This window comes from Gopherus evgoodei, chromosome 24 (assembly GCF_007399415.2).
Source record: "Gopherus evgoodei ecotype Sinaloan lineage chromosome 24, rGopEvg1_v1.p, whole genome shotgun sequence".
In the NCBI taxonomy this organism is placed as follows: domain Eukaryota; kingdom Metazoa; phylum Chordata; order Testudines; family Testudinidae; genus Gopherus; species Gopherus evgoodei.
The window spans coordinates 9,999,684-10,026,560 of record NC_044345.1 but is presented as its reverse complement, the minus strand read 5'-3'; the positions used below and the strand labels follow the sequence as shown (position 1 = coordinate 10,026,560).

Sequence of the window (26,877 nt, the reverse complement as noted above, 5' to 3'; positions counted from 1 at the left end):
GTTGTTACCTCCCCTTGTTCTGATATCTTGGACAAAACCTCCCTATTCAGTATTCTGTCAAACCACCTGATCTTGTTCTAGACTGAGGTGACTCTGTACTAGCTGGAATGCATTTATATAAATATCCAGTGCCTAGTGCACTAGCAACAGCTTTGCCAAGTTCATGTATTAGAAGATTATCTGCTTTAATACCTGGCCTGACTTTGGTTCACAGCCTCTGGTTCTGGCCTCAGATCTAGCATCAGACCCAGTGCTCCAGGCTCTATCTCTCTACTACATCCCCTGCTCTTTGTCTTTTTATGGGGAGGATATTTACCCCTTGTGAGGCGTTGTCACCCCTGGGGTGCAGTCTGGGAGCCATGGGAACTGCTGTGCCCCTCTACTCACCCAGCGTTGCTGGTCCTTTTCTCACACTGCTTTGCTGGTGACACACAGCCAGCCTCTCCAGGCCCTGTTATCACCCAGCATGACAACAGCTGGTGCCACACACCCAGCTGAGTTACCTGAGTCCAGGGGCTCGGGCCCTCAGGCCGGGCAGAGCACGAACAGTCCAGGGGTTCGGGCCCTCAGGCCGGGCAGGGCATGAACAGTCCAGGGGCTCGGGCCCTCAGGCCAGATAGAGCATGAACAGTCTGATGTCCTAGCTCTGGCAGACGGCAGACAAACCCAGGCCTCTTGGCCTAAAGTGGGGAGGCTGCCACCCCAGGAGTGGAGTTGGCAGCAGGGGGAAGGGAGACCCAGGTCCAGCCTACTCCACTGGGTCCCAGCCTAGTGTCCTAACAATGGTGGAGTGTTTTGCCACTGGGTCAGCAGGGATCTGCCTGAAACACACTGACCTGGGCACAAACACAACACAACCAAACTACTGTCTGGTGTCCCTGGGCTACTTCCTACACTCCCCTCGCCATGTACGGTTTTCCTCCGTCTCCCCAAGTGTCGTCAGAGGTCACCAGAGGTCACCAGTGTGGTGCTCTGCTCTGTCCAATGTTGATATCAGATGGCTGCGTGTGTGTGTTTCCGCTGTGTGCTGGCCTGGCTCTGCGCAGATAGCTGGCACAGCAGACCCCGAGAGAAACCCCAATGACCACAGACTTCGATAAGGTATGAAGGCACCCGGCCAGGTTTATTGCCAAATGAAACATAGTCTCTAGCTCCCTGGATCAGATGTCTACAGTTCTGCTAGTACATATGTGCTCCCTGACAATGGACCGGCTCAGTCAGTGGTGAGACTTATCACTGCCCTGTAGGCCAAACAAAGATAACCCCTCAGAGGTCCATTTTTATACACAGATACAAACAAGTTACACCTCACTCCTGACGTATTGAGCTACAACCCCTCTACCTGTCACCTATTACCTTGTACATGTTGGTTTGAGCAAAACAGCTCTATCCATCATATTATCCTTTTAACCTTGTTTTTCGGATGGGTCAGCATGTTCCTGTTATCTGAGGGGGAATGTGCTTGTGCTCGAGTGTTCTGGTACCATCCTGGACCATGTTTACATCTCTTGTGCCCAGTACCTTTTAGGTATGTGTTTTTTTGCAGCATCAGCTCTCTTCATGCGAGATTCTGTGCGCAGGGCCTGCCTCTTGCTCACAGCTTAACTTTATTTTATATCAGCAAAGTCTTGATCATGACTTTAGCTCAGGCCTCAGGCCTCATACCAGGCCTCTGATACAAGGACTTATGTTTCAGAACCTCATCTTATTACTCACTTGCTGGCAAGAATACTGTGGGAGACTGTATCAAAAGTTTGGCTAAAGTCAAGATATATTACATCCCCCACTTTCCCCATAACCACAGAGCCAGTTATCTCATCATAGAACACAATTGGGTTGGTCAGGCATGACTTGCCCTTGGTGAATCCATGGTGACAGTTCCTGATAACCTTCCTCTCCTCCAAGTGCTTCAAAATGGATTCCTTGAGGACCTGCTCCATGATTTTGCCAGGGACTGAAGTGAGGCTGACTGGTCCGTAGTTTCCCAGGTTCTCTTTCTTCCCTTTTTAAAATATGGGCACTATATTTGCCTTTTTCCAATCATCTGGGACCTCCCCCAATTGCTACAAATTTTCAAAGATAATGGCCAATGGCTCTGCAATCACATCGGCCAACTCCCTCAGCACCCTTGGATGCATTAGATCTGGACCCATGGACTTGTGCATGTCCAGCTTTTCTAAATAGTCCTTAACCTGTTTTTTCACCGAGGAGTGCTCACCTCCTCCCCATACTGGGTTGCCCAGTGCAGCAGTCTGGGAGCTGACCTTGTCCGTGAAGACTGAGGCAAAAAAAGCATTGAGTACTTCAGCTTTTTCCACATCATTTGTCACTTGGTTGCCTCCCCCTTTCAGTCAGGGTCCAACATTTTCCCTGACCTTCTTCTTGTTGCTAACATACCTGCAGAAACTCTTCCTGTTACCCTTCACATCCCTTGCTAGTAGCAAGTCCAATCATGCCTTGGCCTTCCTGATTACACCCCTGCATATGCATACAATATTTTTATACTCCTCCCTAGTCATCTGTCCAAATTTCCACTTTTTGTAAGCTTCCTTTCTGAGTTTAAGCTCACTGAAATTTCATGTTTAAGCCAAGCTGGTTGCCTGCCATATTTGCTGTTCTTTTTGCACATTGGGCTGGTTTGTTTCTGCGCCCTCAATAAGGCTTCTTTATAATACAGCCAGCTCTCCTGGACTTCTTTTCTCCTCATATTAGCCTCCCAGGGTATCCTGCCCTTCAGTTCCCTGAAGGAGTCAAAGTCTGCCTTTCTGAAGTCCAGGGTCCATATTTTGCTACTCTCCTTTCTTCTTTTTGTCAGGATTCTGAACTCAACCATCTCCTGGTCACTGCTGCTTAGATTGCCATCCACTTCTAGTTCCCCTACCAGTTCTTCCCTGTTTGTAAGCAGCAGGTCAAGAGGAGCATGGCCCCAGTTGGTTCATCCAGCACTCATACCAGAAGTTGTCCCCAACATTCTCCAAAAACATCCTGAATTTACTTTGCTGAGTAATATACATTTTTAAACAACAGTTAAACCTGGTCAAATAGCGGTTTCTATAATGTCTCTGTTAGATGACTGCATACTCAATTGTCCATATATGGTACACTGAAATTGGTTGACCAGTCTGCTACTCCTGATGCCTGGGCATTTCTTCATTGTATACTGATATCTTCTGGTGTCTGGTGTGGGATGCACCCTTAAACAGCCGATGGTTAACATAATAAAGTTTATTCTTGTTTGCTTTACATTTCTCTTGTTTTCAATAACCCACATTTGATATACAGATTAATTTAGTTTGTTTACACTATAATAGGAATAAAGTCTTCTATAATGCAAGCTATGCTTTTGTTCCGATTTTTCCCAATTATTAGCTTTTTAGAGTTAATTTGCTTGCCATACCAATTCAACTTTTGTTAACTGTCTGGAAGCATGCTTTAACAGCCACTACTTCCATTTAATCTAACATAAAAGAAAAAAAGTATAAAAATTAAACGAAAATGAATTTTAAATACAGGTGTATGCACACATTTTGAGCATATTAAACTTTCATGACATTTGGCTTTGATTGGGAGACAAAACCCCTTGAAACTGTTTGGTTTGCAACATAATGAGACATAGTATATATTGTTCTATTTTTAAACATTTTTCTATAACATTTTATAACTATCTTTTAAATATTTAATAAGGGCTCAAACAAGTTTATAAAAACCCTAAAAAGAAGCTGACATTTTGTTACTATTAACTTTGCATTAATATTAAGGTTTTCCCCTTACATTCTTTCCTTTTGTGACACATGGCTAGAAACGGTTAAACGGCTTGCAGGCTCAATGACCCAAAGCCCACCTTTAAAGTCATGTTAGAACAGTATGTGAATGATAATTAGGGCCATTCAAGCTAAATAGGAGAGAACTTTGAAATGTAAACATATATTGTTAGAAGTAATACTAATTGTGTGTATCTTAGATGCTACCCCTAAACAGTTTCTGTCTGTCACTGATTGGTTCAGTGATCAAAAGGGAATATTAACATTTGGATGACTCTTGGGTAAAATAATGTCATTGTCTATATGTCTCTTTGAAGTTTGCAATAGACTGCCTAATGGATAAATTACCCTATATTAATTTGTGTAACTACTTACTAGAGGTGTTTAGAAAGCAAAAGGTTACATCAAAAGTTTATTGTTTAATGAGGACTGTGTGGTCAAGTGGATGCTAGGACACTGTATAAAAAGATCCTTGTGTCCTGATTCTGTCATCTCAGATCTGCTTAGACTTCATCAGGGGAAGTTTGAGTTGCAAGATTGAGGTCCCAGTTAGGCTAGTACGCCCTGAACATGACATTTGCACATTGGACTATAACCTATGTACTATAACTTTTTGCAACTACAATGCTCACCATCTCTGCTCTGAATCTGAATCTTAAGAATTGAACTCGTGTCTCTATGTATATTGATCTTTTAACCATACTCTCTCTTTTGTTTTTTAATAAATTTTTAGTTTAGTTAATAAGAACTGGCTGTAGCATGTATTTGGGTAAGATCTGGAATATTCATTAACCTGGGAGATAATGTGTCCTTTGGAACTGGTAGAACCTTTTCTTTTGTATGATGAAATAAGATTTTCAGAAATCATCATATTTGACCTAGGTACCTGGATGGAGGTCTGGGGCTGGATCACTTTAAGGGAACTGTGTTGTTTGGACTTCCGAGTAACCAGTAAGGTAATAAAGAACCTTTTTTATACTGACTTGGTAAATCTAAGTATTGGAATATCCACCAGCTTTGTGGGGATTGACTGCTCCATTCTTTGCAGTTCACCCTAATTGAGTGACCATACCTGGCTCCCCACTAGGACCCAGATCACATCTTTCAAGAAAAAAATCTGTAATTAATAAAGGAGAATTATTTTTGTTTGCAATAGCATTATTAGTTGAGGCTATATATCTCCATATCTATCTCTATCTCTCTATATATATGCCTTCTGAGCTTTGTAAAAAAAATTAGTTGGTATTATGATTGTTATACCCCAAGCATAATATTCAAAAACTGTGGTGTCACTTATATTAAAAAAAAAAAGAAATACAATGGATTTTTGTTCCAACAAAACTGAAACCAAAAAATAGTCACGACACACACAACATACAACATACAACATACAACACAGAGCAACATGCAAAACAAACACAATTATTTTAAAAAATACTATTAAATGGAACAGAGAAAAGCCCATATTTTAAATATTAGTCAGTGGTTAGGATTAGAAGCAGAGTTAACATTTCTGTTACTTGGCATGTAATAACTATAACTTTTAAAACAAAGAGAAAGCAGAAGTGAGGAGAAGCAGGAGGTGTGGGGGGAAGAGCAGCCTAGGAAGAGAGGAAGACCTGAGCTGAGAGAAGTGAATTTACTCTGTCACGTTTTACCTTAAAGCACAGACAGCAGCAGCGAATTTAGTAAACAGAGAAAGGATACAAAGGAAAACTTAACCAGCAGGTAAAAATATTTGAGAAAGAAGGTTACATTATTAGCTCTAAGCGGAGGAGTGGGGCTCTGTGGGTAAAAGCAGTTGGGAACTTGTACCTCTGGTTTTTATCCTGGCTTTGAGAGGAGAGGGGCAGTGTTTACCTCCTCTTGCAAAACTTGGATTTAGTCCCACAGTGTCTGTTGCTTTTGTTGCTTTTTCTAAGTTTTTTTGTTTGTTTCTGTTACTTGCCCTGCTAATGTTGGGGTGTGTTGTCTTAACCATCCTGGCCACAGTTTGCAATATTGTCCATTTCTTACTGTTGTTATTTTTCAAGGCGACAGTCTCTGCCCTAGCCTTACAGATTCCAGGCCATGTTTCCACACTTTGTTCTTTAAACTCATATGGACCATTTTCTTTCCATTACCCAGCATGTCTAAAACGTATTCAAATCTGTGGATTGAAGGGAGGGGAATAGAGCATTCCTTAGCTCATCATTTTCTGTTATGTTAAGTCACAATCCCTGCAGAGGGCAGTCTGTCACCTACTGGCTCAGTGGTCAGGGTCACCGGTGTTGCTAAGTGCTGAGGCTGGGATGTTGTTGCTTTGGTAATGCCGTTCAGGCTGCTCGGTGCTTTTTGCCAATAGCAGCTAAGGCAGCCGGCTCATTCAGCAGAGCTCGATGCTACTCATAAAGAACGACCACAGGCCACAGTTTGGTGACAAAGGCAGCTGGTCGGGTATATTGCCCTCAAGGCACAGTCATAGCGCCCTGGCTCCGTGGTTACAGGTACACTAACACATGAGTGCCCAGTGGCAAGGAGCTGCTCAGTCAGCAGCGGGAGTCTCTGCTGTCCCCTCGGCCACACAGGGGGTTAAGGCAAAATACCCTGACTTTTATAGACTGAGACAAACAACTGGGATAAACAACTAATATTCCACCTGACGTGTTCCATGACATCCATTTGTTACCTCCCCTGGTTCCTGATGTCTTGGACAAAACTTCCCTATTCAGTATTCTGTCGAACCATCTGATCTTGTACTAGACTGGGGTGACTCTGTACTAGCTGCAATATATTTACATAAATATCTAGTGCCTAGAATACTTGCAACAATTCTGCCAAGTTCATGTTCATGCTTTAAAACATGGCCTGACTGATTCACAGCCTCAGTTCTTGCACCAGGACCAGTGCACCAGGCTCTCTCTCTATTACAAGGGAAGGGGAGCTCAGAGGTAGCTTGGGACCCCCTCTTTGGGACTCAGACCCCCATGCTGGCTCTGCGCCCCTCAGTTCTGACAGGGAGGGGAAAGGGAGTGAATTATAACACAGTCTCTTTCTGCAAGTTTCTGCTAGGACCAAACAGGTGTTCAGAGAGCAGTGCTCAGTTCCCACGGTGGCAGTTCTGCGTTGGCCCCCAGGAAATCCCTTGATTTGCATAGTGACAAATCTGAGTCACCCAGCTGTGTAATGGCCTGAGCAGCACCCAGCCCTGATTGCACAGGGGCCAGTGACTTGTCACCCTTGGCACTTAAGGTCTGTGGTGGCTGGTGATAGAGAGAGGGGTGTGCATGGAGGCAGACAGATACGTGCCTATGGAGACTGACTGGGGGTGTGCTCCAGTCTCTTTGGGGACATGGGTTTCAACCCCTCAGCTGCCTAGGTAGGGAGTGTGGCCTAGCAGCTAGGCCCTAGACTGGGACTCAGGAGCTGGGGGTTCAGTCCCAGCTCTGCCACTGCTCTGCTGGGTGACCCTGGGCAGGCTGCTTCCCTCTCTGTGCCTCAGCTGGCTCATCTGTACAAGGGGGGTAATGCTTTGGGATCTAGCGAGGAGACACCCTCTGCCCAAATGGGGGGCTACTGCAAAGAAATGTGGCCAAGCCGCATTTTCAATGTCTCATTTTTAGCACCGTTTGCCTCTTTGTTTTGACCAGCCTCCCGTGTTTGCTCCTCACTTGAACTAGCGTGGCCAAGTGCCGCTCGCTCCCCCGGGGGTGAATCAGGAGCGACTCCATGGCCAGTCCCAGGAGCAAATCCAGCAAAAGCGAGAGCGGAGTCAAGCCTGTAACGGGCTGGCTGGGAACCCAGCATTGTTACTGGCATTATAAACGGGGCAAACGAGCTGGGCAGGCCGGGAGTGTCGGGGGTGGGTGGGTTAGGGAGCCAGGGGGATGCAGATCCTCTAGGGTCATGTGTAGGGTCAGCAGCTGAACGCTGGCAATGTGCAGAAACACCAGAGAGAGACAAGAACCCTAGGCCAGATCCACAGCTGGTGTAAATCACTCCATTGACTTCACTGGAGCAATGACAATTTACACCCACTAGGGTCTGGTCCTCTGTGTCTCGCCTGGTATATACAAGAGCCAGGACAGGACTGAACCAAGATCCCCTGCCTGTGCCTGGGGGCGGCTCCATAAGGGGGTCAAAGATCTCCTGGCCCCAGGAGAGGCGATGGGTAGCACCCCACGCCCAGGGCTGCGGCAGCGCCATCCCAGGCTGGCTGTGAGTGAGTGCTGAGCTCCTGTCAGCTGGCTCCAGTCCCTGGGTTGGGCATAGGGTGACAGGCTACTAAGTGTGAAAAATTGCGATGAGGTTGGGGGGTAATAGGTGCCTATATCGGGGGTGGGGGGTAATAGGTGCCCATATAAGCAAAAGCCCCAAATATCAGGACTGTCCCTATAAAATCAGGACATCTGGTCACCCTAGTTTGGCGGAGCAGCCCTTGTGTGAAAGGGAAAGCTGCTTCCTTCCTCTTTCCCTAGCAGAGGCGTTATGCAAAGGGGAACATGTTTTGCTGCAGTACGTCAGCAGGCCCCTTTCACAGCATCCAGGATGCCGGGAAGGGCAGCGCTGCTTGTGCTGGGTGAGTAGGGGTTGGGGGGCTGGGTGTTGGGGGGGCCACGGGAGTGGGCAGGAGGGCTGGGTGATTGTACTGTAGTCCTAGGGTGCTGACGGCCCATGCAAGCTGTAGGGGGGAGCACCTGTCCCAAAGAAGTTTAGTGAGATTCAGAGGGATCCCCCCACTGCAGGGATGGAGAGGAGGACTCAGTCTCCGTGGCCCACTCAGTCCCTGGCCAGTCTGCAGACAGCCCCAAGGGGGCAGTTAGTGCCAAGGAAAGGGCCATTTTAGCTGTGGGCATGAGGTGGCAGTGAGGTCTGGCGACAGCCAGAGAAGACATTTCACTGTCCGAGAGCAGGCGAGACATCAGCCCCATTCACTGAGCCGCAGAACTGGGGCCACCAGGGGAGCAGCATGTGTCCTGCCCAGCTCAGCATGGGCTCCCCTGGGTTCGCTGGCTTCCCAGATCTTCACACTCTGGGGAACAAAGAGAGCTGGGCTCTGGTCCCAGGAGGGATCTAATATGGTCCTATGGAGGGACATGCCACGGCTAGTGCCAGTGGGGCAGCAAGGCCAGGCACAGTGGGGCGGGGCGGGTGAGCTGCAGGGGTAGCTGCTGGGGTGCTGCCAGCAGGTGTCTCATGTGACAAACTAGGCACAGGCCCGGCAGCACTCCGAGTCCATGGGCTCACCCTGAGCCCATCCCAGCCGGGTTCTGGTCTGTGCTTAGTCCCGATGGTGCAGCTCTAGGAGTCTGGACACCTGGGCTCTCTCCCCAGCTCTGCCCCAGACTCCACAGGAGGCCTTGGAGGAGCCCCTGTCTCGTGTGGGCTCCATGTCCCCATGTGCATGGGAGGTGAGGGCTCTGACCACCTGGGGAGCGGGCCCCTCTTTAGATTGTGACGCGAGAAGGGACCTCTGTGCAAGGGCGGCTCTAGGTATTTTGCCGCCCCAAGCATGGCAGGCAGGCTGCCTTCAGCAGCTTGCCTGAGGGAGGTCCCTGGTCCCACGGATTTGCCGGCATGCCTGCGGGAGGTCTGCCAAAGCCACAGGACCTGCGGACGCTCCACAGGTGCGCTGCCGAAGGCAACCTGCCTGCCGCCCTTGCCACGACTGGCAGAGTGCCCCTCGTGGCTTGCCGCCCCAGGCACACACTTGGTGTGCTGGTGCCTGGAGCCGCCACTGCCTCTGTGATCCCCATGTCTGAGCGGCTGCTCGACACAGGCCAGAGGGCTTCCTGTAACAGCCCCCGTGTTGGTGTCAGGGGAAACAGGCTCTGTACTCAGCCTTGCTCCTTCTCATTTCTTTTGCAGCCCTTGGCCTAGCTGGTGAGTCCTGCTCGTCTTTGATTATTCCTGCCCCAACCCCTAATGTCCAGGTACTGGGGGTGCTGCCCCTGCTCGCTAATACTAGATAGTACCTGGGTACGAGGAACTGCTGTGACATTACCCCACTACTTCCTACCACCAGACAGTACTTGGGTATGGGGGGCTGCTGTGATATTACCCCACTGCCCCCTACCACCAGACAGTACCTGGGTATGGGGGGCTGCTGGGACATTACCCCACTGCCCCCTAGTACTAGACAATACCTGGGTACCAAGGGGACAGCATTGGACATAGGCAGCAGGCTTGTATAATTTTGGGTGGTGCCCAAAATGGTGGTGCGCCCCGGCTCCCGCCCTGTAAGCCAATATAAAATGAAGCTACAATGCATCGGCACCACAAGATTACAAGGGTCAATTAAAAGTGGAAAGTCAGAAGGAGCACTTGCCTGCTTCAATATATGGTATTATATTTTGCTGCACCTGTTGTGACAAAGTGGGAATGTTCTTAATGTTTTCTCTGAATACTGTGTGGGTGCCTCAGTTTCCCCTGCAAGGTGCCAACTGAAGGTGTTGGGGACAAAGAGATCAGGTGGCCTCCTTGTCCAGAAGAGACACAAAGGCCAGAGGAAGTGTCATAACATATTCCCAGATTTGGACCTTAGCGTCCACAATATGGGTGTTAGCATGAAAACCTCCAAGCTTAGTTACCAGCTTGGACCTGGTAAAGCTGCCACCACCCAAAAAATTAGAGTGTTTTGGGGCACTCTGGTCCCCTCAACAACCTTCCCTGGGCACCCCAAGACCCAAATTCCTTGAGTCTTACAACAAAGGGGAATAAACCATTCCTCCCCCCCTTCTCCCTTCCAGGTGTTCCCTCCCTGGGTTCCTGGAGAGATACACAGAAGCAAGCTCCGTGAATCTAAACGGAGGGACTCCACCCTCCCTATTTCCAGTCCTGGAAACAGAAGTACCGAGAGAGAGCCAAGCTTCCCCCCCACCCCCCTCCTTCACCCAGAGGGAATGCAAAGTCAGGCTAGTAAATCTAACACACACAGATTTCCCCCTGACCTCTTCCTCCCACCAATTCCCTGGTGAGCTACAGACTCAATTCCCTGGAGTTCCCCACTAAAGAAAAACTCCAACAGGTCTTAAAAAGAAAGCTTTATATAAAAAGAAAGAAAAAATACATAAAAATGGTCTTTCTGTATTAAGGTGACAAATACAGGGTCAATTGCTTAAAAGAAATATGAATAAACAGCCTTATTCAAAAAGAACACAATTCAAAACACTCCAGCAACTACACACATGTAAATACAAAAAAAACATATAAACCACTGTCCTTTCTGTACTTACAACTGGGAAACAGAAGATTAGAAAGCTGGAGATAGAAAAATCACTCTCATAGCCGAGAGGGTCAGACCCAAGACAAAGAACAAAGAACTCACACCCAAAACTTCCCTCCACCCAGATTTGAAAAAGTCTTGTTTCCTGATTGGTCCTCTGGTCAGGCGTGTTTTGTTACCCCTTTCCAGGTGAAAGAGACATTAACCCTTAGCTATCTGTTTATGACAGGAGGGAGTGTCAGTTTGGAGCTGGCTGAGGAAATGGGGAGAGGCCCAGAACTTGGGTCTAGGCTCCACATCATCCAAGATGCACCTGACTGAGGGGTCCTGTTTTCTGTACCTACAAGCTCTGTTTTAGACTGTGATCTTGTTGTCCAATAAGCCACCTATTTTACCGGCTGGCTGAGAGTCACATATGACTGCAGAGTTGGGCTGCAGGGACCTCTGGTTGCCCTAGGACCTGCCTGCGCAGACTCACTGCGGAAAGCGCACGGTGTGGAAGGGCATGCTAAATGCTTGGAGGTCAGACCCAGGAAGGTGTAAGCTTCTTGCCCTGGAGACAGTCTGCTCAGAGAGAGGAGGCTTCCCCCAGAGTCCTGACTGGCTTTGTATGGAGTAGTTCCAAAGCATCCTAGCATCCCCTTCCACACCATGCGCTTCCCGGAAGTCTGCATAGGCACTGACACTCCCTCCTCTGGCCTTTGTCTCTTTTCCAGGCATTAGGAGGCCACCTGATCTCTTTGTTCTCCAACACCTTCAGTGGGCAGGAGAGCGGCCCAGGCCATCAGTCGCCAGGAGACAGGATTTCGGCCATTCTCTGTGCAGGCGGCATCAGACTGGCTCTATAGGGTTCTACAAAAATCACACACCCTTATCCCACCATCTAGATCCTTGAGAAATTAATAAGGGAAACTGAGGCACCCACACAGTATTCAGAGAAAACCTTAAGAACATTCCCACTTCGTAACACCTGTATACGACTAGTTACATACTTTAAAGGGTGTAAAATAATCAAGTATTGTGCTAAACACAATGATACTCCAAACTGACCACCAAATTTAAGTTGCACTTTTTTTCCCTCAACTGAGAGCTCTGGGATGGGGCTGGGAAAGAGGGGTTCACAGTGCAGGAGGGTGCTCAGGGTTGGGATGCTGGGGGCACAGGCTCTGGGGTGGGGCAGGGCTGGGGATAAGGAACTTGGGGTGCAGACAGGCCGCCCCAGGGCTAGGGCCAGAGAGGACTCCTCCACCCCCCAATGGCAGCAGCAAACTCCAAGGGAGTGACCCCTCCTTTTCCCCCTCGGCAGCACACTCACTCTGCACCCCAGTCACTGCACATGCTCCTAGGGCCTCTCTCAGGTCCAGAAAGCCCACTTACCTCCCCTATAGTGGTTACCGGGGCGGGGGGTTGCCATCACGTGTGGCCTCCCCTGCTGCTGCCCCTCACCATAGCCTCACTGGCAATGGGGGATGGGGCTGCCCCTTGCCCAGGGTGGGGCAGGAGTGGGGACTGCAGGGTGGTGGCTGGGGGCGGGGTAGGTTGTCACAAAATTCACCTAAGCTCCAGCTGCTCAGGTCTAGGAAGCCCCCCTACCCCATCTCCCCTGTGGTGGGTGGGTGCTGGGGAGCGGGGGCGGGGGACTGCCATCACATGTGGCTTCCTTCCTCCCCTGCTGCCCCTCACCCTCGCCTCACTGGGGATGGGTCTGCCCCTTGCCCAGCATTGGGCAGGAGCGCAGGCTGCGTGGGGGAGGGGGTGGATCACAGGGTCAAACCTCACCGAAGCCCCAGCAGCTGCTCAGGTGAGTGAGGTCCACTCCAGATGTCCATCTCCTGGCCGGAAGTCCCCTTGGGGTCTCCTCCAGGTGGGTGCTGGGGGACGGGGGAGAGGGCTCCCATCCCAAGCACGTGCGTGCCTACTCCCCTCTCCCTCTCACCCCCCCCTCCCGAGGTGCTCCAATAATCTGCCGGCCGCTGCTCTCTATAGCCTTAGGCAGAAGCAGTGGCAGGCAGCCGGCAGCACAAGCAAGGGAGAGAGGCACGGGCTGGTTTTTTTCAGGCAGGGAAGCTCTGAGGTGGGGGGGGCAACTCTCTGGGGTGTGGGGAGGGGGTCTCTCCAGACAGGGCCAGGGGAGAAACCTAGCTCCAAATATTGGTGGAGCACAGCCCCCAGCCTTGAATATTCCTGGTGCTCGGGCACCTCGAGCCCATATAACCTGCCGCCCCTGCCATTGGGACATTATCCCATAACCCCCTAATGCTAAACAGGACTTGGATGTCATGGGGTGCTACTGTAACATTGCCCCTTCCCCACTGCCAAACAGTACTCGATAACCAGGGGCACTGCCCAGGCAATCAGGTGCCCAACCCCTTTGGCAATCTCAGCCTAGAATGTAGCCCTGCTCAGTTCCCTGGCTCCGGCCTCCCATGCTGAGGGCACGGGGCTGATCTCCTCCTTTATGCTGAGGTCGGCTCTGTCCTGTTCTCTCCCTCCCTCTCTGCCGGCCCTTCAGCAACTGCACAAAAGTCCACGCTGACCCTTGACCCTCCGTGGAGCATAGTGTTTAAGGGGGAGAGTGTTACTCTGACGTGCAGCACATCCCACCCTCCTGGACGGAGATTCACATGGTATCGCAACAACAAGGTCTTCAGATCCACAGAAATAAACAGCCTCAAAATTAAATACGCGCAGGAGAATGATGCAGGTAGATACCAGTGCCAGGCTTCTGTCTTCAGGCGAAGTGACCCCGTTCAGCTGACCATTTCTAATGGTGAGTAACATAACAGGAGGTCGGAGCCATTCTGCTCTGCTCTGACCTGTGGGGCCCTGTGGAGCTGCTGCCCATTCTGCAGTGGGCATACCCAGCCTCCTGAAGCAGTGAGTGGAGGGAAATGCTGCCAGTTACCTGCCACAACTCCACTCGGGCTCGGGCAGGGATCTAGCCTGCAGGTGAGGGGGCCACTTCTGTTGGATGGAAATTAGGGAAAACCACATGAAAAATAAGGGACAATTTAGGGAAACACCATTTCCCTTAGGAGAGCATGTTGTTCTCTAATGGGCACATTTCTACTGCCCTCAGGAATAGTGCAATTGTCGTAAGCTTCAATTTAATATTTCAGATGGTCACGGTTCACCTTAGCTTCTAAGGATAGAACAAGAAGCAATGGGCTTAAACTGCAGCAAGGGAGGTTTAGGTTGGACATTAGGAAAAAGTTCCTAACTGTCAGGGTGGTTAAACACTGGAATAAACTGCCTAGGGATGTTGTGGAATCTCCATCTCTGGAGATATTTAAGAGTAGGTTAGATAAATGTCTATCAGGGATGGTCTGGACAGTATTTGGTCCTGCCATGAGGGCAGGGGATTGGACTCGATGACCTCTCGAGGTCCCTTCCAGTCCTAGAATCTATGAATCAAAGAGTCCTTAAAATAAGGGATGGTGGTCACCCTACCTGGAGGCCCCCTGGCTGCAGTAGAAAGGACTTGGGGCACTGCCCCCAGCTCACTGGAGCCGGAGCAGCAGTGGGGCAGACATGCTCCTGTCCCTGCAGTCCTGGGAGGCTGCTCCTGGGTTGGGCTGTGGTGGGGGATCAGTCAATAGAATCTGGGTTTGCTCCTAAATTCCACTCTGCAGGCCATCGGGCACAACCCCTCTCTCCCCCTCTGGGAGCTGCCATCCCACTTCCTCTGATGCTGTTTCCCTCTCGCTCTCTCTCTCCAGAGCCCTGACCCTGTCTCCTGCCTGCCCCTCGCTCAGCCTGGACTCACCCTTCTTGTCGTTCTCTGGCTCGCCTGCTCCTCCCTACCAGGGCAAATTAATGTCTGACTTTCTCCTGGCTAGAAAGGATTTTCTTGTGGTTCACTTTTACCTGAGGCCTGGGGAACTTTTTTGCCTAACTCTCCCTCTCCCTCCCCGCAAGGGGTGAGTGTGACTTGCAACCCACAGCCTGCAGAACCGGGTGCACTGAGATCCCTGGTGCTGTGATCTTCTGGAGCTGCTGCTCTCGGCAGAGGCGGATTAAGGTCTCCTGGGGCTCTGGGCTGGAGCAAATTGGGGGAGGAGCCTGGTGCCATAACCATGGCCTGCCCCCTTCTGCCTGCAGCCCTGCCCATAGCCCCACCCCTTCTGCCCCTTCCCCTATGGGCCTGCCCCCCTTCCACACCCAGCCCAGCTATGTCCCTTCCCCTGAGTCCGCCCCATTCCGCCCATAGCCCTGTCCCATTCCACCATTCCCTCATGGCGCCTGCCCCTGCTCGTTCCTTTCCACCCATCCCCTCACCCCACCACCCCCCATGGCCCCGAGACTGGAGAAGTTCTGTGCCCAGGGGCCACGGTGGGCAGCAACAGCTCCTCCAGCCCCATGGTCATGGTGGGAGAAGATTTTTCCGGGGGGGCCAAATTGGCTGGGGCCCCTGGGCATGGATCCCGTTGGACCATGCTGTAACTCACCACTGGCCCTTGATGTCTCTCTTTCAGATTGGCTAATTCTCCAGGTCCCTTACTATGGCGTGTTCGAAGGGGATCCGCTGTGCCTGAGGTGCTACGGATGGAAAGGCGCAAGGGTGTCTGGGATAAGATATTACAGAGATGGAGCAGATGTTACACCATCCCATGTGAACTCAGAGCTGTCCATCAAACAAGCAAGGACACGTGACAGTGGCAAATATCACTGCACTGGATCAATGAAAACTGGAATCATGGTTACTAAAGTCAATTCTCCTACGGTGTCTATTTCTGTCCAAGGTGAGGAATTTTTGTGAGTGAGGGGGCTGGGCAGAGACAAGGCAGTCCCAGCTAGGGTGACCAGACAGCAAGTGTGAAAAATCAGGACAGCGGGAGGTGGGTAATATGCACCTATATAAGACAAACACCCAAATATCAGGACTGTCCCTATAAAATTGAGACATCTGGTCACCCTAGTCCCAGCACACAGGACATACTCAGAGTTGAGCCCTAGTGGGTCTTCTGTCAGTGGTGCAAGCCGTGACCTTGCACGTATGTTGTGTGCTAGGTCATGTGGTGCAGAGAACACCGTCACAATTGCTTGACCCTGCCACCTCTTTCTTCACACAATAAGCAGCGGATATCCTGCCCCGGCTTCCTTGGAGGGGAAGGCTTTGCCTTTACCTAGCTGCAATTAGGAGAGTCATTATTTGGCCCAGTATTTAGTCCTAAATCTGATCTCCCTTTGTTTTGACACTGGCCCTGTCTGCTACGACTGACGTCCCCAGGGGTAAGTGAGGTCAGAATCGGGCCCTTTATCTCTAGCTGTAGAAGCAGCAGTGTTACAACGCAGCAGGCAGGGACAGGTGTCAGCGTAAAATGGATCCATTTTAGGAACATGCCGAGGTGCCGGTTCGATTTTAAAGCTGAGATCTAACAGACTTGATTTATCAATGTGATAAGAGCTGTAGCCAGTATTGGAATGGAATCTAAATGGATAACCCCTTCTACAGAGCCCCATGAGCGGTTAGTGTACTCATTTTTATGCTAGGTTCTTTTCAGGTCAGCTTTTACCTGGGACAGTATTTCTCAGATCAAGTCACTTGGTTATTCTTAACCAATCAACAGTTTATTAATTCACTCAGGACCCCACCAGTCTACCATTAACACGGCACCAGTCAAGTGTACACACAACCAGAGTTCTAGGCATGCACTGAACACACCAATACAGTCATACACTAGTATTGAGGCTCAGCAGGTGCAGGGCCGCCCAGAGGATTCAGGGACCCCCCGCCGCCAAATTGCTGCCGAAGACCCACCCTGGGACTTGCCGCCAAAGTGCCAGAAGGACCCCCCCCCCCGCCGTGGGTCTTCGGGGCACTTTGGTGGCGGGTCCCGGAGTGGAAGGACCCCCCGTTGCCAAATTTCCAATGACGACCCGGAGCGGAAGAAGCTTCAGGGGCCTGGCCCTGCAAGAGTTTTCCGGGGCCCCCAGAGCGAGTGAAGGACCCTGCTCCAGGGGCCCCGAAAAACTCTCATGGGGGCCTCTGCAGGGCCTGGAGCAAATTGCCCCTCTTCCCCCGCCCCGTCTGGGCAGCCCTGGGCAGGTGTACCGAGGAAGAGTGCAGATCACCGAAATTTCTTATTTATTTACATTCATCAGTTTTTTAGACCCTCTGATACATTTCTCACACATCCAGGATTTCTCCAGGGAGGAAGGATACGCTTGTCTCGAAGGCACTTTTAAGGCTCAGCGTGTGGGCCTATTTAAATAGTTTGGGATGAAAGGGACAAGTTTAAAATACCGAAAGCAATTGCGTAACGGTATTGTTTTAACTTCTCTTAGGCCCGTTTGCCTGGGCTTACATCAGAGACCCCTGCGTATGGCATTAGTTAGTGAGGGCTCATTAAAGAGCGCAGACTCAACCAGCTAATTTGCAGTTTGTCATATTAAAGAATAGCAGGAGAAACACTGTCTTTGAAATGAAATCTCCCCACTTCTCCTGACCCCGGTGACCCTGGCATAGGGGAGAGCCCTTTCCACACAGCTAGTCTAGGCATCGAGTCACACTTCTGGATTCAGCAGCTTATTGGTAGGTTTTGTCAACTCTGCTTCGTGCTGTGACCATAATCTGGGGGGAGGTGAGAGAGTCTTTCCTACATGGGGATTTAGCAAAGCTCTGAGGTCCACATGTGGTCACTGGTTATATCCCCTCTTATTTCTATCTGGCCCTGGTAAACAGGCACTCAGATGTCAGCTCTCCGTTTTTCAGCTGCTTCCACCAGTATCCAGCAGATGGTGTTGGGGCATGACAAATTTCTTGGATGCTCCTATGCAGTGTTGTAACTTTATTGGTCCCAGGATATTAGAGAGACAAGGAGTGAGGGGGAGATAATTGCTTTTATTGGATCAACCTGTTGGTGAGAGAGACAAGCTTTCGGGCCACACAGAGCTCTTCTCCAGGACTGAGAAAGGTACCGAGAGTGTCACAGCTAAATACAAGGTGGGACAGATTGTTTAGCATCAGGAGTTAACATATTTCAAGGGACCATTCGAGGGGAAGTGGCCAGTTAACACCCCTCCAGTCACAGGGGAGAGGAAACTGTAAGGGGGGAGGTTAGGGGGTTGGAGATTCTTGTAATAAGCCATAAATCCAGTGTCTCTATTGGTCCATGATTTTTAGTGTCAAGCAAAGTTCTGAATTGAAGTTCCCAGGCTCATCTTTTGAAGGTGTTGTGCAGGTTTCCTTTGAGGACAAGGACTGAGAGGTCAGATATGTAGCGATCGTTCTGTGAAAACTGCCCACAAGTGACAGGGTTTTTCGTCTTCTGTCATGTTTCTGTGTGAGTTCATTTGAGAGTGTAGTGCAGGGGTGGGGAACCTATGGTCCATAGAATGGATCCTGACAGCTGCTTAATTTCATCCGACCTGCAGCAAATCTCTGCACCACAGGCCGGAAGCACTGAGCCTCAGTGTCCCCCCACCCCTGCAGCTCCTGGAAGCAGCCAGCATGTCCCTGTGGCCCCTAGGTGAAGGAGTGATCAGGGAAGCTCTGTGTGCTGCCCCTGCCCCCAACGCCGGTTCTACAGCTCCCATTGGCCGGGAACTACAGGCGGGGGGCAGGGGTGGTGCCTGCGGGCAGTGCGCAGAGCTGCCTGGCTATGCCTCTGCCTACAGGCTAGACATGCCAGCTGCTTCCGGGAGCAGTGCAGAGACAGGGCAGGCAGGGAGCCTGCCTTAGCCCTGCTGTACCACCGACTGGGAGCCACTTGAGGTAAGCACTGCACGGCTGAAGCCCACACCCTGAACTTCCTGCCCCAGCCCTGAGCCTGCTCCCACACCCAAACTCCCTCCCAGAGCCAGCACCCCAAACCTCCTCCCACACCCCAAACACCTGCCCCAGCCCTGAGCCACCTCCCACACCCAAACTCCCTCCCAGAGCCAGCACTCTGAACCTCCTCCCACACCCAACCCCCCTGCCCCAGCCCTGAGCCACCTCCTGCACTCCAAACCCCTTGTTCCCAGCCCCACCTCAGAGCCCGCACCCCCAGATGGAGCCCTTCCCCAGCCCGGAGCCCCCTCCCACACCCTGAACCCCTCCTTTGTAGCCCCAGCCCGGAGCCTAGGGGAAGCCCCAAGCCTCCACGCTCCCCCGCTGGTCTGTGTGTGGCCTATGACTAATTTTTTCTGTGGGTCAATGGTCCCTGATAGAAAAAAGGTTCCCCACCCCTGGTGTAGTGATTGTCTCATTTGACTCACATAGTTGTTATTGGGACATTCAGTGCACTGGGTGAGGTACACCACATGTTGGGATAGGCATGTGTAGACCCAAGGATCTTGACAGGTATGTTGTGGGGGGTGGGGATCATTGTAGCAGTGGAGCTGTGTCTACAGGTTTTGCACCTGTTGTTCTGGCTGAGTCTGGTGCCTCTTTGGGTTGGTGGGTCCTGGTCTGTGGGCAGCTGAAAGATTGTAGAAAGAAATATTTCCTGAACCTCCTCTTCCAGCCTTCAAATAATTCCCCAGCCTCTTCAAGCTCATCATCAGAAGCCAGCTCCCCACAGACCAGAACCCACCAACTCAATCTAGTGTTTAGCTGTGACACTCCGAGGGTTTGTCTACACATAAACTGCTACAGTGACACAGCAGCATCCAGGGGCGGCTCCAGGCCCCAGCACGCCAAGCGCGTGCTTGGGGCAGCATGCCGCGGGGGGCCCTCTGCCGGTTGCCGGGAGGGCGGCAGGCAGGGTGCCTTCAGTGGCATGCCTGCGGAGGGTCTGCTGGTTCCGTGGCTTCGGTGGACCTCCCGCAGGCGTGCCTGCAGAGGGTCCGCTGGTCCTGCGGCTCCAGCAAAGCTGCGGGACAAACGGACCCTTCGCAGGCATGCCTGCGGGAGGTCCACCGGAGCCGCGGGACTAGCGAGCAGCAGAGCGCCCCCCGCGGCATGACACCGTGCTAGGGGCGGTGAAATGTCTAGAGCCGCCCCTGGCGGCATCGTTGCGCCTGCAAGGCTGTAGCACCTCAGAGAAGTCACTACCTACACAAACAGATAGGGTTCTTCCATCAGCATAGGTAATCCGTCTCCCTGAGAGACAGTAGCTAGAATTCTCCCATTGGCCTAGCCTTGTCTACACCGGGGATTAGGTTGATTTAACTGCGTTGCTCAGCAGGATGGATTTTTCACACTCCCGAGTGACACAGTTATACCGACCTAATTTCCTACTGTAGACTAGGCCTGAGGATCTTCCCTGGACCTGAAGAAGAGATCTGTGTATGCACAAAAGCTTGTCTCTCTCACCAACAGATGTTGAGCCAATAAGAGATATTATCTCCCCCACTTTGTCTCTTTAATGCTCCTGTAAATCAGAAGGTTTAAATCATTCCATGGATTGTATTTCAGTATTAGCCTGGACTATGAACTGGGCTCCCCGATTTTATATGCTTATATCTCTTAACATTCCTGCCTCTTGCTTGTGCTACACAATAGCTGTCAGTTCTAGAGCGCAACAACCAATTAGAAAGGAAACAAACAACCTCTTATAGTTCTGTAAATCAATGGACACAGGCCAGATATTCTTTGATTGTATCTAATACCGTTCACATCACATTTTCCAGGGCTTATCATAGGACTTGAGACATTGCATCAGAGGAACAAGACAGATTATTCACACAGAGATAAATCAGGCAAACGAATATGCAATGGGGCTGGAGGTGATGGCAGGGTAGTTTGGATTTCTTGGGGGAACGGGGTTTATCCTATTTGACCTTCAGTTTTTTGGGTCTCCCAGCCAGCTGGCTCTGGTTGGTTTAACTCCTACAGCTTCCATCCTCCTCCCTGCCCTTGGTTCACACATAGAAGACGCAGGGCACTCTGCATGGGAAAAGTTATTCCTGTCAATCACCTGGCAGGGGGTTTCCTTAGCTAGACTAAACGAGATGGGAATCTTAGCCACAAGTGAATGATAGGAGTCTTTGGTTTGGTGGGAATATTCTTTATAAAAGATCAGAGCTTCCTTTCCTGGGAACTGTGTATTTTAACTTTAGCCTAATTAATGCTCCCTAGACAAGATGTCCCTCTGTTGGGATGGGGCTCCTGACTCTTATTGGCTTTAGCTCTGAGGGGAAGCTAGGGGTTTGGAATATGCATAAGGGTGAGTGGTGACAATCTTACTTGCTGCAGATAGAAGGGCAGAGAATCAGTGGCAGATTAGCCACTGGGTCAACTGGGGGGTCCTGGAAAAATAGGTGCCCCCGTGCCCTGACCCATTCCCCCCACTTGCCCAGTGCTCCTGCCGGGGAGCAGGAGAAGCCTCTGCACCCCAACCCCGCTCCCTGGCAGGAGTGCTGGGGGAAGGGCAAGGGGGACTTCAGGTGGAAGGGGGGGAGGGGTCCCCATTTGTTCTGGTCCAGGGCCCCACAAACCCCTAATCCACCTCTGCAAAGAATGAGCAAAAGCTGTAGCTGCTAACAATGTATATTTGAGAAATATTTTAATATCTGTATGTCTACATGGAGCAAAGCAAGTGAGGTTGGATAATACAACGAAAGACAATGATGATAATGCCTAATAATAGCCTCACAAATGATCATCTGGCACCTGCTACCTGCCTCCCTCAGGGGGCCTCAGAAGACAGAGCACAAAACATGCATTCAAACCCAGGCAACAGAAGCCAATAAATAAATATCAAAGTGGGCTCCGAAATCCTGCCCTCCCCACCTCTGAAACCAGCCTCAGACCACAACAAACAACCATCCCCCGCAAATCTCAGACAGCTGACAGGGAGAGAGAACACCCTGGGCTCCTGCTCTGGCATGACCTCCCCGTCCATCTGCACCAAGTCCTGGCTCTGCCTCCCCTTGCCCAGCATTGCAGCATCAGCCGTTCCATCTCTGGAGCTCCCAGCTGCCATGATGGGAGATAAAACAGCAGAAGGTCCCTCCAAGGAGGTCCGTTCTGATGTGGTCAGAGACTTTAAACACCAACAGGAAGTCAACGATGGGCTGTTACAGGGGATCAGGACTCCAAATGAGAGCGAAGTGTTCTTTCACAGGGAAACAGGGTCATTATGATGGGAAATTTTAGGGTGGGGAGCAGAGATTGGGAATGATGCAGTCTGTCTGTTTGTCAGTCTGAAATGCACTAGTTTCCAAAGCCCACCCTGGGCTCTGGCGCTGAATTCTGCTGGTGACCAAGTCTGATCTCCTTCTAGAGTTGTTTTCGACTCCGGTGCTGAGGGCAGCAGGCTCGGGTGACCCCATAGAAGGAAGCTCGGTGACCCTGAGTTGTGTCACGCAGCTCAACCCCCAGAAATTGGACACACCACTTCAGAGATTCTTCTACAAAGACAGCAGGGCCTTGGGAGAACCTAGGAGCTCCCCTGACTACCACATCCCAGTGGCAGGGCTACAAGACTCAGGATCTTACCATTGTGAGGTGCAGACGGTGACCTCAAGTGTTTGGAAACAGAGTCCCAAGTTAAAGATTGCTGTTAAACGTGAGTGCCTGGGGCAGAGATGCTGGGGGCAGGTTCTGAAGGTTCCCACCTACCTGGGATGGAAGAAAATCTCATGGAATCTATGCAGAGCTTCCTGTGGCTTCTGAGCCCACATGGGGCCAACCCGCCCCTCCCACTGTCCAGTGCATTTGCAGGCTGAAATCTGAGGTGCAGGGAAGACCCTGATAAATTCCATGGTGCAAAATATAGCTTCAGACTCCAGGAGACAGGAACAACAGCTGGAGTCGAATCAACTCTGCTTGCATAGGGCCAAAAGAGCACAGCACGTCAGATCGTGGGAGAACCTGACCAGGGTGAGGGATGCTGGGGCTGAGTTCATGTGAGAATCTGGCCCTGGATACAATGAAATCTTGGCAGAAAACTTGATGCCAAAGCAAAGGCTTGGAGGCCTCAGGGAGAGGGGCCAGATGACATTATCTTGCATTGTTCTGACTTGCTACTTTAACCCAGTTGACAGGATAGGTGAGACTGACCCAGATAAAGGGCCTGGTTTGCTCCTGTTGGAGTCAATGGGAAAATTCCCCTTGCTACACTGAGAGCAGGATCACAGCAGAGCCTAGACTGACTGATGGTGCAAAGGGGATCTTGGCACGTTTTTGGCAGGCAGATTAACCCTCATGTGTTAGGGCTGACGCTGATTTGACCATCAGTGACAAGGCTGGGTCCTGTGGTGTGGGCAGATTATCCCCCAGCTGCAGGTTCTGACTGTGACGGGATCCCTGGGGTACAGCCTGGGACTTTGCCCTTGCTGGGGCCTTGCCCCTGGCCCCAGCTCACCCAGCTCACCTAGCTCCACCTCCTCCCCTGATGCTCCCCTCAGCTTCTGCTCCCCCTCCACTGCTTCCCGTGAATCAGCTGATTCGTGGGAAGCAGGGCTTCCTGCAGGTGAACGGGGGCAGGGATAGGGCGTGAGAAGAGCTCCAGGCGCCGCACAGCCTGACTCGGGCCGTGCGGCGCAACTTCGGGCCGGACCCCAGCCCAGGCCCTGACTCTGGCTCCGGGCCAGGTCCTGGGCCCGACTCTGTCCGCACAGCTCCGGCTCAGGCCCCATCCCAGGCCCTAACTCTGGCCACATGGCGCGGCTCTGGCCCCTGTCGGGCCCCGACTCTGGTTCCCAGCCCCGACTCTGGCCTCGCGGCGCGGCTCCGCCCAGGCCCCAGCGGGGGTAAGAGGCCGGGGTTGGGGGGATTGAATAAGGCAGGGACAGGGAGCCGGGGGGGGGAGTTGGATGGGGCAGAGGCTCTTGGGGGGCAGTCAGGGGATGGGGAAGGGGGGGTTGGGTAGGTGCCGCCTGGGAGTTCTGGGGGTCTGTCGGGGTGTTGGTGGATGGGGTCAGGGCAGTCAGGGGACAGGGAGCAGGGCGAGTGGGCAGGAGGTGGAGTCCTGGGTAATTAGGGTTGGGGATCTCGGGAAGGAGTGGTCAGGGGACAAGGAGTGGGGGGGTTATGGGTTGCGGTTTCTGAGGGGAGCAGTCGGGGGCAAGACATAGGTGGGAGGTGTACTCATTGGGCAGTTCCCTACCAGGTCTTCAGCGGCGGGTTCTTCACCTGCCAGAGCCGTGCCGCTGAAGACCTGGTAGGGAACCTGTTCCTAAGATTTTTGGCAGCTCATCACTGAGCAAACCCCTCCAGGTGCTGTGCTCACTCAGCACAACAGCATATGGAGCCTCCCACCCAGCTAAATTGCATGAATGTCCCAGAGCCACTGGGATTATTTAGTCTGCAGAAGAGAAGAGTGAGGTGGGATTTGATAGCAGCCTTCAACTACCTGAAAGGGGGTTCCAAAGAGGCTGGAGCTCGGCTGTTCTCAGTGGTACCAGATGACAGGACAGGAAACAGTGGTCTCAAGTTGCAGTGGGGGAGGTCTAGGTTGAATATTAGAAAACACTATTTCCCTAGGAGGGTGGTGAAGCACTGGAATGGGTTACCCAGGGAGGTGGTGGAATCGCCATCCTCAGGGCTGGCTTCCGGCACCAGCCAAGCAAGCAGGTGCTTGGGGTGGCCAAGGAGAAGGGGCAGCAAGCTGGGCTCTTCGGCAGCAATTCAATGGCAGGTCCCTCGGTCCCTCTCGGAGGGAAAGACCTGCCTATGAATTGCCACCAAAGAAGAAAGTGGTGCGGTGAAGCTGCCCCGGATTGTGGCTTTTTTTTTTCTCTTCAGCCACTTGGGGCGGCAAAAAAACTGAAGCTGGCCCTTGCCATCCTTAGAGGTTTTAAGGCCTGGCTTCATAGACTCATAGACTCATAGACTCTAGGACTGGAAGGGACCTCGAGAGGTCATCGAGTCCAGTCCCCTGCCCTCATGGCAGGACCAAATACTGCCTAGACCATCCCTGATAGACATTTATCTAACCTACTCTTAAATATCTCCAGCGATGGAGATTCCACAACTTCCCTAGGCAATCTATTCCAGTGTTTAACTACCCTGACAGTTAGGAACTTTTTCCTAATGTCCAACCTAAATCTCCCTTGCTGCAGTTTAAGCCCATTGCTTCTTGTTCTATCATTGGAGGCTAAGGTGAACAAGTTTTCTCCCTCCTCCTGATGACACCCTTTTAGATACCTGAAAACTGCTATCATGTCCCCTCTCAGTCTTCTCTTTTCCAAACTAAACAAACCCAATTCCTTCAGCCTTCCTTCATAGGTCATGTTCTCAAGACCTTTAATCATTCTTGTTGCTCTTCTCTGGACCCTCTCCAATTTCTCCACATCTTTCTTGAAATGCGGTGCCCAGAACTGGACACAATACTCCAGTTGAGGCCTAACCAGCGCAGAGTAAAGCGGAAGAATGACTTCTCGTGTCTTGTTTACAACACACCTGTTAATGCATCCCAGAATCATGTTTGCTTTTTTTGCAACAGTATCACACTGTTCACTCATATTAAGCTTGTGGTCCACTATGACCCCTAGATCTCTTTCTGCCATACTCCTTCCTAGACAGTCTCTTCCCATTCTGTATGTGTGAAACTGATTGTTCCTTCCTAAGTGGAGCACTTTGCATTTATCTTTATTGAACTTCATCCTGTTTACCTCAGACCATTTCTCCAACTTGTCCAGATCATTTTGAATTTTGACCCTGTCCTCCAAAGCAGTTGCAATCCTTCCCAGTTTGGTATCGTCCGCAAACTTAATAAGCGTACTTTCTATGCCAACATCTAAATCGTTGATGAAGATATTGAACAGAACCGGTCCCAAAACAGACCCCTGCGGAACCCCACTTGTTATACCTTTCCAGCAGGATTGGGAGCCATTAACAACTACTCTCTGAGTACGGTTATCCAGCCAGTTATGCACCCACCTTATAGTAGCCCCATCTAAATTGTACTTTCCTAGCTTATCTATAAGAATATCATGCGAGACCGTATCAAATGCCTTACTAAAGTCTAGGTATATCACATCCACCGCTTCTCCCTTATCCACAAGGCTCGTTATCCTATCAAAGAATGCTATCAGATTAGTTTGACACGATTTGTTCTTTACAAATCCATGCTGGCTATTCCCTATTACCTTACCACCTTCCAAGTGTTTGCAGATGATTTCTTTGATTACCTGCTCCATTATCTTCCCTGGCACAGAAGTTAAACTAACTGGTCTGTAGTTTCCTGGGTTGTTTTTATTTCCCTTTTTATAGATGGGCACTATATTTGCCCCCTTCCAGTCTTCTGGAATCTCCCCCGTCTCCCATGATTTCCCAAAGATAATAGCTAGAGGCTCAGATACCTCTTCCATTAACTCCTTGAGTATTCTAGGATGCATTTCATCAGGCCCTGGTGACTTGCAGGCATCTAACTTTTCTAAGTGATTTTTTACTTGCTCTTTCCTTATTTTCTCTTCTAAACCTACCCTCTTCCCGTAAGCATTCACTATACTAGACATTCCTTCAGACTTCTCAGTGAAGACCGAAACAAAGAAGTCATTAAGCATCTCTGCCATTTCCAAGTCTCCCGTTACTGTTACCCCCTCCTCATTGAGCAGTGGGCCTACCCTGTCCTTAGTCTTCCTCTTGCTTCTAATGTATTGATAAAATATCTTCTTGTTTCCCTTTATTCCCATAGCTAGTTTGAGTTCATTCTGTGCCTTTGCTTTTCTAATCTTGCCTCTGCATTCCTGTGTTATTTGCCTATATTCATCCTTCGTGATCTGACCTAGTTTCCATTTTTTATATGACGCCTTTTTATTTTGTAGGTCACGCAAGATCTCAAGGGTAAGCCAAGGTGGTCTTTTGCCACATTTTCTATCTTTCCTAACCATCGGAATAACTTGCTTTTGGGCCCTTAATAGCGTCCCTTTGAAAAACTGCCAACTTTCCTCAGCTGTTTTTCCCCTCAGTCTTGATTCCCATGGGACCTTATCTATCAGCTCTCTGAGCTTACCAAAATCCGCCTTCCTGAAATCCATTGTCTCTATTCTGCTGTACTCCCTTCTACCTTTCCTTAGAATTGCAAATTCTATGAT

The 26,877-nt window shown here is 50.7% G+C and overlaps 1 protein-coding gene across 2 annotated transcripts in view; it reads left to right on the top strand.

Annotated features, from left to right (window-relative positions):
* Positions 1-8,237: 8,237 nt before the first annotated feature.
* The window catches only part of LOC115639471 (Fc receptor-like protein 2), a 38,603-nt gene continuing 19,963 nt past the window's right edge, over positions 8,238-26,877 (top strand). For both annotated transcript variants that reach the window (XM_030542292.1, XM_030542293.1), the window contains exons 1-5: positions 8,238-8,319; positions 9,609-9,623; positions 13,478-13,735; positions 15,441-15,707; positions 22,119-22,403. In XM_030542292.1, coding sequence (XP_030398152.1) covers positions 8,289-8,319; positions 9,609-9,623; positions 13,478-13,735; positions 15,441-15,707; positions 22,119-22,403 — 856 coding nt within the window. In that variant the 5' untranslated portion in view covers positions 8,238-8,288. The remainder of the gene's footprint in view (positions 8,320-9,608; positions 9,624-13,477; positions 13,736-15,440; positions 15,708-22,118; positions 22,404-26,877) is intronic.